This window comes from Scomber scombrus, chromosome 12 (genome assembly GCF_963691925.1).
Source record: "Scomber scombrus chromosome 12, fScoSco1.1, whole genome shotgun sequence".
NCBI lineage: Eukaryota > Metazoa > Chordata > Actinopteri > Scombriformes > Scombridae > Scomber > Scomber scombrus.
In genome coordinates, this window is record NC_084981.1 from 2,626,890 (window position 1) to 2,640,378 (window position 13,489).

At 41.8% G+C, this 13,489-nt stretch overlaps 1 protein-coding gene across 1 annotated transcript in view; it reads left to right on the top strand.

The window, feature by feature from the left end:
* birc6 (baculoviral IAP repeat containing 6) overlaps positions 1 to 13,489 on the top strand; it is a gene marked incomplete in the record, with an annotated part of 114,724 nt that overhangs the window by 52,011 nt on the left and 49,224 nt on the right. Inside the window, 5 exon segments of the mRNA XM_062429848.1 lie at positions 4,960 to 5,159; positions 6,192 to 6,525; positions 7,917 to 8,134; positions 11,124 to 11,288; positions 11,897 to 12,068. Of these exon segments, the coding sequence (XP_062285832.1) occupies positions 4,960 to 5,159; positions 6,192 to 6,525; positions 7,917 to 8,134; positions 11,124 to 11,288; positions 11,897 to 12,068 (1,089 nt within the window).

Sequence of the window (13,489 nt, forward strand, 5' to 3'; positions counted from 1 at the left end):
AAGCTTAATTACTGTTTGGCAGCAACATTTCAATCATCTCTCAGCCACTCTTTATTTAGGTGATGACTATAATATTGTGGGATTTCTCCACTGTAGACCATTAGGTCAACTACTGTTCCTTTTTGATGTTTTGACCACTTTTGTCATTGAATATCACGTAGATAGAAAGGAAAGGCTTTTTTTAAATGCAACCCATTTACACTGCTACTGCATTGAACCTGCTGCAGTCCAGTGGCTATTACTCTGCTCCTTCATCAAGATTTAATGGAGTTGTACTTTGTTCGCGGCTCAGCTCACCTGGGCCATTTCCTGAGCCGCTTTGAAGTCTGAAAGCTTAGCGAGTGGTTTTTCGAGCACAAGCCGTTCAATCACGGTCGCTCCTCTGCTTTACCTTTGCGGCCCCCGAGGGAGTCAAAGCTTTTTGATCCTTTAGTTGTTGCTTTTGTACAATATTCATGGGATTTTTTTTTAGACGTTACTGTAACATTCATGTATTTACAAAGGCCGTGTAGAAGCATTTTGTTACAACAGGGGATGCTGAACTTGAATATTGCAGGACATTATGGCTCAAGGGAGCTGTAGTTGTAGGTGAATTTCTAGTCATCTTCTCTGACTGTCTCATCCAGTGAGGGACATGATGAAATGGGCAATGTGACGCTGAAGGACGTGGGATCAAACTGCTGACCCTCCTCTAGCCACAAGGCAGCACTGCAGACCCACAGAGGTGGTGACTCTAGGACCGGTTATATTTAGCTGTCTGATTGTGCTGTCTCGAGGGTCAGTACTAGGTCAGACTCATTTTTAATATCAATGACTCGGTTTTGATGATGTCAGCGCCGGTGAATCTGCAGACCTGCTCAGATACCTTTTTGTACGCCGGCCATGTTCCGTTTCCCTTATTAAACTGGAATCTCATTTGCTCCAAGGGCTTTTATGATGAATGGTTGAACAACTCAGTATCATAGTCATCTGTGACAAAAATAAAAAATATAAGTGTGATACAGCTCGGCATTTTATCAGCGGTGAGACACTGTGGCTCAGGAGGTAGAGCGGGGTCGTCCGGTAATCGGAAGATCGGCGGTTCAATTCCTGACTCCTCCGGTCTGGATGTCAAAGTGTCCTTGGACAAGATACTGAACCCCAAATCGCCCCTGATGGACTGTGCCAACGTTGTGTGAATGTCATTCGTAGGGTAAAAAGCATTTTGAGTGGTGAGAAGATTTAAGTACAATCCATTTATCATTTACTTTGATGTGACCAACAGACTCTCATGATCTCGACCTATCATAGCAGGAAAAGTGTCCCAGTAAACCCCGCAACCAGATCATGTCACCACAAATAAATTCTCACCAGAACCTGTGACTGACCAGCTCAACGGTAGCGTTCCGACATCAGAATAAGTTGTCAGAGTAAGAGGATTATTAAAAGATTTGACAGAAATCGTACGGGTTACTCAGCATAACCAACCAAACGTGCTGGACTGAGCAGTTTGGGTTTAATACAAATTCTGTAACACCATTAATACAAAATGTCATTAAACAGGCTTTAGCGGAACCGGTAAAGTAATGTTTTTGTGCTGTTTGGTGGGTGAGTGAAGAAAACAGTTGAGGGACAGACAACAATGGACAGCATTAAGCACGTCAAACCATGTCATTGTTTTTGAGCGTGCTGCACTGCGCACATTATAATCCTTTATTTTTCTGTAGGCTTGTTCTATATTTGAATGTTCTTTTGTGAATGTGTGTTGTATCCCAAATTTGTGCCAGATGCTCAGCAGTCTTCTGGTGCATCTTTTTAGTTGGTCTGGACGTCTTCCCACACCCACAGTGATCAGCACCCACTACCAGCAGTCCATCAAAGTACCCGTTCTTGCATTTCTTATCTGGGCAGCACCCAAATTTAGCTCCAGTTCCTGGAACCACCTGGTGACCATTGGTTTTGTAAATATAAAACCTCCATGGATCAAAAATGAATAATAGAAAGAGTCATAATTGACTTTGTATGCTGTTCGAGGTGTCCTGTAAACACATGGTGGTCTATAGAGAAAATGACCTATCAACTCTTATAATACATCCATGGCTCCTACAGTGGAAAAGTTCTTCTTGACCATCCTTAGTGCTCCAGGATCGTGACCACAGAAGATACATGTCTGCCTTCATTTGCCTCTTTTTTTTTTGGAGGTTTTTTTTGGCCAGTAAGATAAAAGCCGTTCAGAGCAGTTACGCTTTATTCTTTCTAAAGATGCTGACACTTTGCCCACTGTGAAAGAAGAGGACAATGAGGCTCAGTTATATAGCAGCCTGTTGTTCCTCAACTTTGGCATTCTCAAAATGAAGGGGTACTGCTTTGCTCACTCCTTTCCAATGAATTCCAATAAACTCCCCTTTTCTTAAATATGTACAATACAATATCTCCTTCTTCCTTTTGTGGCTGCTGAATTCAGATCAGCCTCATTACAAGCTGTATAGATTAGACATCCCTCAGCACTGAAAGACTCCCAAATAACACAGATTAGTGGCCCAGCAGAGTCTTCTCCCTGTTCCACACTGAGCAGCAGAGGTTTCATTCTCTTGAGCGATTTCACCGTCCGCTCGATACGTCTTATAAAGCCGCTCCGGTTGTTTTTGGCCCCTGAAAGAAATGACCCAGAGTTACATTCTCAAGGTGCTGCCTGCCTTAACGCACTCACATCATATCTGGCACAGGCTACATTAAACCACACTACCATTCCCTGAGAAATGGTCCCAGAAAAACCTTTCAGATTCATCTCTGCTTCTTCCAGAAAGGGAAATGGCAGTGACCCCTGTTAAAGACGGTGAGACGTTTTCTTTTAAATTGACTTCCGAGGCTTTCAGTCGGTGGAAATGCAGACTGCATTTATGTCAGCCTCCTGTGTACACACACAGCCACACATACCAACATGTTCCTTTCACAGGACTGGTGGCTAAAGGCATCGCAATGCTTCAGAAATTCTCATCGAATCCTCCAATAGCGTCCCCTCATTTCTTACTAGATGAGAAAAGGCATGGACATGTCCTAACTTTGGCTATGCTTCTTAGATGAAAGAAACATGATTGAGTCAGTGTCCTAATATGAGTATCAAAACTCACAGATTGGTCAAAGATCACACCAAGCTTACATAGACCCGACCGAGAGGACGTAGATAAGGGACCATCGCCGGGTTAGGATTATCCCGATTTCCGTCTTATCTGCATTTAACTGTAGATAATCATTCGCCATCCAGCTTCTTATTGCATGTAAACAGCTGTTTAGTTCAGGGAGCCGAGCGTCAGAAGGAAGCGTGCCTCACCGAACGTCCTCTCCACTCAGACAGAAGAAGAAGGAAGAGCTCAACTCTTTTGTCATTTCCCTCCAAAACGTAGCTTTCATTTTTTTTAAGACGGAAAAAAAAAAATCATTTGGCAGAAGCGCCGTTTAATTATTCCTCAGGCAAGCTGCCAAACGACCCCTCTCGTCCTCCTGAAAAACAGGAACATTCTCTAATCCTGTTTTGGAAGTTCAGACACGTTAATCTCCGCTCGCAACCTTTTTTATTCACAATCCCAGCCACTTTTTAATTCATCACCAGGAGAATGTACGAGGCTGGGAAAGAAACCCCCCCCCCTGAGAGAGAGAGAGAGAGAGAGAGACATAGAGAGCGATGAATCACCCGCCTGATTTTCCCTTCTGTGAGAGATGAGTGTTTTTTTTGGGAGATGAGCTATCAATCGACCAGAGCTTTATATAATCATAAAATGGCGAGGCCGCGCTATCGTAATAAAATGGCGATGGGTCGGTTCAGTTGTCGTTTGTTGCCTTTTAACCTTTTTTGTTTCATTTTGACCGTCTGACGTTGGCTTCAGTGCCGTGTTGTAAGCGTCAGCGAGGACATCAGGACAACGTGTCACTTTCTCCCTTTGTATGATCAGCACATAGCTCATCCAATGGGAGGGCTTCTTTGTAACTGCAAACATGAAAGGTACCCTGTGGAGTTTCTGACCTCTTAGTACTGCTGTAAGTAGCAGGTCCCCGTTATGTTTCTCTTGCATGTACACTCACACACACACACACACACAGACGGGTGGTTTTTACATTATACTGCTGATCTACACGTAGCCAAGAAATGCAGCAATGTACCGACTAAAGCTACAAACTATCATCTCAAGACACTTTACACCTAGAGCAGAACTAGACTGTACTCTTTAATTTAATTTAAAGAGACCCGACATTCCCATTATTTAATCAGCTTTGCAAATGTTTTATGAAAAATGTAAAAAGGCATTCATCACACTTAGAGCTCAAGTAAACACAGTGTAAACATAACTAGAAAACTCCACAGGGCAGCTTTTTTAAAGGCATGATGATGAATGAAGAGACAGTGGTGGTGTTTGAAAAATAGAAGAGAGATGGACTGATAGCTAACCTCACAGCTGGAAACTGTGTGGAAGTGTGGAAGTGCCTTCAAGAATCAGAGCTTTGGACTTTCACTTTTTAGCCAGTGGAAGCTCCAATGTGAAGATATCTTCTGCGAAATGAAATGAGTTTGTCTTGTTCTCAGATAAATCATAATACTGCTAGATTAAGCCAGAACATCCACTAAAGCATATTTCATATGTTTAAAATACGCTCCTCTTAACTTCTGTTCTTGCCTCACAGTCACCAAATTTACTGTGTAAGTGTCGAAGTAATCCAGGTGCAAAAAGGAAGTGTTTAATTTTTATGGTGCAGGTTTGCCAAATATAAACCAACAGGCGAGCAGGAAGAACATATGAATATACATATTAAGATTTAATACACATCATATTCATCACAGGCAGAATTCAAACTATAAATTAGCAGATTGATGCCAGCTGTACACTTTTTTTTTTTTTTTTACATGGTCTAACATATTCACAATGTGTCGGAGATGGCGGACAGTGCATGAACATACAATAGGTCCTCTCTTTGCTCTGCTTGCAGTGGATCACTGCGACATGCTGAACAGCTGTCCCGAGGACGAGCCGATGACGCCCGGCGAGGAGTGTCTGGACGCCGCCACTGACGAGTCCCTGCTGGAGACCAACCCCATCCAGTCCCCGCTGCAGGTCTTCGCAGGCATGGGAGGCCTGGCCCTCATCGCTGAGAGGCTGCCCATGCTCTACCCCGACGTCATTCAGCAGGTTGGTTACTGCATGTGAACTGTGAAACATGTTCTATAACAAGTCTTACTCACTCTATGTTTGAGAAACCAATGGTGCCTTTTATTCTGCAGTAATACACAACAGATGTTACAGTTTTAGATTAAAGTGTAATGGAATGCTTTTTCAAAAATCAGAACGACCAGAAGTCAATTGCTCATGTTCAAACCTGTCAGTTGAAATTATTATTATTACAAATTATTATCCTTCACACACAGTCAATTCCTCACATTTTAGAATTAGAAATGTAGCATTAACATGTACAAAATCATAAAACTTTAATAATATTTATCATTTTAATTCAAAAAGAATACAATGTACTTCACAACAGAATATTGAGACAAATCAGATCAAATCAATGGTAAATAAAATGACAGTACTGTAGATGAGATTGAAATGTGTACAAAATGTATTTAAATCAACAGTAAACTAGAAGGGATTGTTGAGTAGTACATTAAAACACGCTGGTGGTCCAATGGTTAGAGCGCATGCCACATAATCGCACTGTCCCTGGTTGGAATCCGGCCATGGACCTATGCTGCACTGCCCCCTTTCTCCCTGTTTCCTGTTTTCATCGACCAACCAAGTGTTCTGGATAAATTCCTAACAGCAGCTGAGCAACTGAACAACAAACTCTATCTGTTCATAATGACTGTGTGATGCAGTTGAAAGCTTTGGAAAAGCTAATAAGTGGACCTTGAGCTGGGACTGTTTATATCAAACTACACATTCCAAGTTTGACTTTGATATTTTACAGTAAAATGACTTTAAATCCTGCCAGATGTCTTTTTCTTTGATTAAATGAGGAGGAAACAGCTGCTTTTACTTTGATGTGGGATATATTAGTCGCTGCCTGCGTTTGTTAGCAGGTGTAGTCGAACAGCTTTGCATGTGAAGAAGGCAGCAGGCTTGAATTTGCAACATCATGACACTGCAGTGTTCCTGCACCTGTCAGCAGTGTCTCTCACCTCTGCTGGAGTGACCCCTCTGTTCTCCCCGCATGCTCGTTCACAGGTCAGCGCCCCGGTGGTGCCATCCGCCACGCAGGAGAAGCCAAAGGACAGCGACCAGTTCGAGTGGGTGACCATCGAACAGTCTGGCGAGCTGGTGTACGAGGCGCCCGAGTCCATCGCCGCCGAGCCCCCGCCCATCAACAAGCAGCAGTCCCAGTCGTCATCGTCCTCTTCGTCCTCGGTGCAGACGATGTCGCCCATCCCCGCCCACTCTCTGGCTGCTTTCGGCCTGTTCCTGCGCCTGCCGGGCTACGCTGAGGTGCTGCTGAAGGAGAGGAAGCACGCCCAGTGTCTGCTGCGCCTGGTGCTGGGTGTCACAGACGACGGAGAGGGCAGTAAGTGTAAAAAGCACTTCAACACTGACATTCACTGAGGTCGCCGGGAAAGTGTCGAAACCTCCATTTCTTTGTTACCACACACACACACACACACACACACACACACACACACACACACACACACACACACACACATTGAGAGAGAGTTCTTCAGCCTCTGCGATCTCATGTCTTGAATATTAATAATGTCTTTTTATATTTCAACTCTAACTACTTGTGCTCACATTGTCTGAGCTACTTATGTGAATCTTGTACAAAGATTTCTCACTGATACTGAGTTCATGTTCCCTGAAGTAAGAGACCTCCATAGTGATTGATGTCAGAGTGCCTTTGCCAGCTTGTTTAGTGATATAGGTCACACAGCACATCAGGCTGCATCTGGAGAGGCATGCATGGAATAAAGAACGAGTCATTATTCACCTAACGGGGGAATGTGAATAATCCGACCCAGTGTGTCATTATTCTTCTACCAATTCCTTAAAATGATGCTGTGTAGAAACTAATGATGGGCATTTTAAGTCATTTCAGTATAGCAGAACTTGCATTAAATTATTATAGAGTGCTCGTGTACTTGCAAGAAAATCTAACATAAGAATTGGGTCCATATTGAACACCCAATCCAACTCTACATCTGCTTTATGGCTCCGTGCAGATTGTCATAGATAACAGTTACACCACTGAGTCCTGTCCAAGAAATGGAAACTTTTAATATGGAACAGTGTCAGTTAGGGCTAGGCAATAAATCCATATTATATCAATATCGTTATATTTTATAGATATGGTCTTAGATTGTGTATATGGTGATATGATAATATGGAATAAGCTTTAAAGGCTGCATTACAGTAAAAATGTCATTTTCTGAGCTTAACAGACTGTTCTATTATCTGCCTTCATCCACTCTGTCATTATATCCACATTACTGATGATTATTTATCAAAAATCTCACTGTGTAAATATTTAGTGAAAGCACCGATAGTCATCTCTACAATATGGTCAAAATATTGATATGGATTTATTTGGTCAAACATATTGTGATATTTCATTCTGCTCATATAGTCCAGCCCTAGCGTCAATTTATGTTATGTGGGTTTTTTTAACAAAGCAAAAAGAAGTGCAATTACTGGATATGTTGAATGAATAATGATGTTAATGTTGCATGTAGTCTTTCTGCTCACTTTTAACATCTGTGTTTTTATCCCATTTGATGCTAAAAAAAAATTCAAATGACATGGAGTCAGTTCTTCTCACACAGAATTTAAATTGTCACAGTGGAAAATCTTCATGCATTTCAGCTGTAGTGCACTCAAACTGATATCGGCAATAGGTCTTAAACTCAAACTTGAACAAATTGTTTGTAATGTAACTGTGTTCTCTGGATTTCCTCTCAGGTCACATCCTGCAGTCTCCGTCGGCCAACGTGTTGCCCACGCTGCCGTTCCACGTCCTGCGAGCGTTGTTCAGCAGCACTCCTCTGACCACCGACGACGGCGTCCTGCTCCGCCGCATGGCTCTGGAGATCGGTGCCATCCACCTCATCCTGGCCTGCCTGTCAGCTCTGAGCCACCACGCCCCCCGAAACCCCAACGCCAACACCAGTGTCTCTGAGGTATTGGCCAACACACACACACACACACACACACACACAAATGCCATTAATTCCAACTTGATTAATAAAAGAAAAAGAGAGTGGTTATAAAAGGACAAAAGTACAAAAACACAGACTTTTTAAAACTTTTATCTCTTTTGAAAAATGTTCTTTTAAGTATAAACATCATTTAGGGACTCTTTGTTTTCTATGGATGGAAGAGACCACTCCCATCAGGATAGAAATGTTTCATCATAGGATAAAGGTGATCACTCAGAACAATTTGACATAGATCTGCAGTGTTTAAGGACACAGGTGGACCCAAAGCATGCCAGCAAAATGCTCTCCACAGCATAACAGAGCTACCAGATCCCCTCACTATACTATAGGGGTCAAACAGTCCGGCCTGTACCAGTTTTTCCTTTCATTTATCACCTGTCTGTACATACACACAGAGAGACATTTCTTCCTTTAGCAGAGAGATGTGTTCCGCCCTGAACTTTTGACTCTGGTCTGAGAGTTGATCTAGAAAAAGTAGACAAAGTGCTGTGTGACTCCTGCTGCTTTCTCAGTGTTCTGGCTGCACACAGCAGACTCCTCTATCACTTTGTCTGAGTGATTGTTGTGTTGCTCACAGTGATAGAGAAACAAGGAGTAAAGTCGTTTCCATTATTAATTACCCTCTGCCTTGACTGCCTTTACTCAAGGCCTCTTTGCATATCTCCCAGTGAGCCTCTGACAATCAGCTTCATTGTTCAGGCTGACTGATAAGAAGCAAATGGAGCTTTTGGGAGAATAAGGGTAATGTCAGAGATATGTCTTTTGTATTAGTGACACCCTCAGGGTGAGGAGCACAGGAAAGGGATTATCATGAATAGATATTGACTCTTAAATTCTCCTTGACTGTAGAATGTAGAGTTGAACCTATGCAGAGCCTCAACAGCACCTAGCTGATGTATATGGAACTGGAAATAAGCATCGAAGTTAAACTAAAGAAAAGATTACATATGTGATCAGGGGTAAGCAATAGATCTTCTACAACATCTGGAGCCCATTCAGGGGTTTTCTAGAAAATAAAGACGTATCCCATATAATGACAGCACCTAGGGATGATCTATAAGAAGCCCTCTGCAGATTACCTGGACAACACGTATGTTATTGTGTGTAAAATGATCTGATTCCAATTTAATATTGTCCTCAACCAACGTATGTGTAGTGTATTCATGTGAGTATGTGTAGTGTATATATAGTTATGTATATGTGTTTACTTTTTTTCTTTTTTATTTACTGTATTGATCTGGGTTGTTTGTACTTTGTTTAATCTTTATGTATAGTCTATAGGTGGGGTGGGAGTATTATGTTCTGGTGGTTATGTGTGTTAAACAGTTCTAAAATAAATAAAAAAGTTCAACTAAAGGGAGAAACAAACACAAAAAGATCAAGCAAAAATCAAGCTGACTTTGTGATGTGAAGGTTATTAGAAGCAGACTGTAATCTGGAGAAAGCTTTGCTGGCGGTGGAGCCGATGAAATAAAACACAGTTTGTCAATATATTAAAAAAAATGATCATTGCATTAATACGTTGGAAATAAATATCATCTATGCAAAGCAGAAATATCAGGGGCCTAATATTGATCTTTGTGGGACACCTTTATCATTTGTGGACCATTGGCAACAACACTTTGAAATCAATATTACAAAATGAATAAGAATATCTATCTGTTGATATATATATATATATGATAAACCATACTAAACCTTTTAGCTGTGTGTGGCCTCGGAGAGCTGCAGAGTCATTTCAGTCGCTGTTTAGATTTATGCAGTGTCATACATAGCTTTATGTAGATATTCAATGTCATGGGTTACCATGGTGAGCAGAAAAATACTCAAATATAAGTTTATAATATGATTTTATTTCATTCTACCTCTGCTTATTTTTCTGTGGAGTGCTGTAAAGTTTAAAATTGTCATGCTTCAAGCAGTTATTGAAATGAAACTATTGTAGAGGTTGACAGGAGAATATTACTAAGGGTTAGATCTGCTCACCACTCATTAACATAACCTGTAAGCCACACACAGACACTGCGTCATTTTAAAGTCTCACCACCCAGAAAGGTTAGGAGACAATGTCTTAGAGAGAGGAGTCGGAGTCCAGAACTGTTGTACAATTACATTTTGGACCAATTCTGGGGTGCAAGAATGAATTCACACAGTCACAAAGTTTGAACTGACCTTTTCTGGCTTGTTTAATAAGGACTCGCTATTTTCTGGGACCCGCATTAAAAACAGGGATTACAGGTTCCTGCCTTTTTTTTTCTTTTCTTTTTTTATTCATTGTGGCGGTGACATATCCAGTCCCATGCTCTCCCACCGTGTGTGTGGATTTATTGAGTCGTCAGAGCTGAGGACAGATCATGGGGCCGATTGACTTGAATGAGAGCCAAAGACTCGTCGCCGTGGCAGCAGCTGTCCTTGAGCCCCGCAATACACATCCTGCAGCGGGAGCACAGACGACCAATAAGACAGAAAGACAGAGGCACCAGCTGTTTTAAATATGAGACACAAAACGTCAACCTTGACTTAAATGGTTTTCATCTACCCTTGCTCCTATAGATTACACACTACTTGAATCCACCTATTGACTCCATGTGACCATTAAAACAGTCTCATCAATTCATTTGCTGATTTTTCAGTATGGTGGAGGACACAGCAGGATTTGACCATTATTTTGAAGGACAATATGGATATTTTTAGACTCAATCTGCTGATGACTGTCAGAACTGAGAGCATGGACCCCTCTGAAGCACTCTAATAGTTGGCTGTGTGCAGTGTTGAATTCCACATCAGTCAAATGTAACCTTTGTAAATTACACAGCCACCAGTTTTAATACACTGGCAGAGTGAAATATAAAACATATGTATCAAATGAAGTGATCAGTGTAAATGGAAACAAGAATGTGTACTCGTGTATTTGCATCTTTCTAACCTTAAGTCTTATCTGTATTGACAGCCACAGATGTCCAGTTGTCATGGTGGGGGGACCAGTGAGGAGCAGCAGCTGTACTGGGCTAAAGGAACTGGTTTTGGTACTGGATCTACAGCGTCAGGATGGGATGTAGAGCAGGCTCTCACCAAACAGAGGCTAGAAGAGGAACATGTCACATGTCTACTGCAGGTAAGTCTGTCCAATCAGTGTCATGTCATTTTAGAACTTTTTTTTTTTTTTTTTTACTGATGTCATTTTATACAATACACGTTTATTGTTGAACTAAAAGTATCAGTATAGGTATCAATACAATACAATACAATATCCATATCAGTACAGTACAATATAATATCAGTATCGTCATCAGTATAATATGATACAATATCAGTATCACTACAATACGATAAAATATCAGTATAATATTATACTCTGTCCGTATCGGCCCCTACAATCCAGTATAAGTCCGGCCTTAATGAGAATAATAGTTTAGCGTTTTTGTTTCTTGCTTGGCAGCTTTGTGGCTACCACAGTACATGTCTGCCACTGTCTATATCCTGTCACACAGAGCTTTACTCCTAGCTCCTGAGCTGTTGTGAGGTGATATGCAGCTTGAAAGGAAGTGTTGCCTCATACTGCAAATCCAAAGAGTGTGTGTACCTGCAGCATGTCTCACCAATGCTAAACCAAAAGAAACAGTGATTATGTGTTAAAGGTTTGGATGTTTTCATTTGAAGGGGAAACGGACACGTTCTAGAAGGAAACTGTATGTCTTATGTCGGCATTGTTTCGTCCACCAGGTCTTGGCGAGCTACATCAACCCAGCAGGCTCCAGCAGCTGCCACAGTGCTGATGCCTCTTCAGCAGACAGCAGAGCCCACAACAGCTCAGCTCTGCCAGCAGTGCTGCAGGAGCTGCTGAGCCAGTCCTGCCTCATCCCTGCCATGTCCTCCTACCTACGCAACGACTCAGGTGAGCTCCCACTACACACATGAGGGCTATGGCACAGAAAATAGCAGATGGCATTGTGGCATCTAGGAAAACTGAGAACACTGGCTGTGCTCTGCAGTTTACCTTGGATGCCACTAGGCTTGGGCTGGTATCTGTTTTTTCATACTTTCCTGATATTCTACCAGGGGTTGGTGTTAGCGTTAAAGGTAAAAGCTGAGCCGCTGATACAGAAGTCATCGCAGCATGTATGACATTGTCTAGTGGTGAAGTGCAGTTCAGGGTTTTTTTTAATACTTGCACCCACCCGACCTGTCACAAGAGCCAATCTGCACCACCCAACCAGCAAAAATATGCATCTATCAACCACTCGACCCTACCCAACCCACAAACTGCCAACTGTGCAGAAAATGCATTATGAATATGAGCACTTAAGTGGAAATACAAGGCAGAAATTCAGCGATAAAACATTTAACACCATCTCATATGCTTCATCTGGTACCTAAGTTGACACAAAATGATGGTAAAATAGGTCCAGGTTGAAAAATACCACATTTTCCTTTTAAGTGGAATACTTATAGAGCATGAGTGCAACTGACAGTTAATAAGTGACAAAGTGCTTGAATGGGGTCTGTACTACACAATAACAAGTTGCTTTCAGGCAGTTTGTCGTGTAATTAAATCGATGAAAATCATGACCAAAAACACAGAATGAAAACTAGGATGATGTGGGAGGCAGACTAACAGGCAAATTAACCACCTCTGGTTACATAGGGTATAGCTTATTGTCTCTGGAGAATCATCAGTCTGTAACAGAGTTAAAGCATAGGTGTGGAGTGTGCCAGTGACAAAGGGTGAAACAAGTGAAGGGTCAATGGAGGAAAGAAAAAAATGAAGTGAAAGAAAAGTCCTAAAGCCAAGATTGTGAGGAAAAAAATGCAATGCCACTGGCTTTGAAGAGCCCCATTCCTCACCATTGTCTCTTACTTCAGCAAAAACAATACATTAGTGATCATATATTAGTTGTGATTGTAGCAGCATCGATTCCAAACTCGGATGTATCAAATGATGATAGTGTAGAAGCTCAGTGTGAATACTATCAGACCAGGAGCTGGAACAAAGAGGTTCATCATTAAGGAAAGAACATGCACATACTATTTCACAGGGTGTGTTTATTCTTTGTTCAGAAGCGCTCGCCGGTGCTGTTAAAAAATGTTCTTATTGTGTGTGTGGAATGGATTTGTGCTCATGATGTGCAGCGCTGCCAGCTGGTGGCCTTTTGATGCTGAGATAGTGGTTTTGGATGACTCTGGTCTTTGATCTCAGTGATAACTGCAGGCTAGAGTTACTATAGTGTATCTGAATTATAGGGGGAAGCTGCCTGTGTGTTTTGAAGTGTGTGTGTGCATATGTGTGGTGGAGTTTTTGCTCAGTTAAACAGCAGA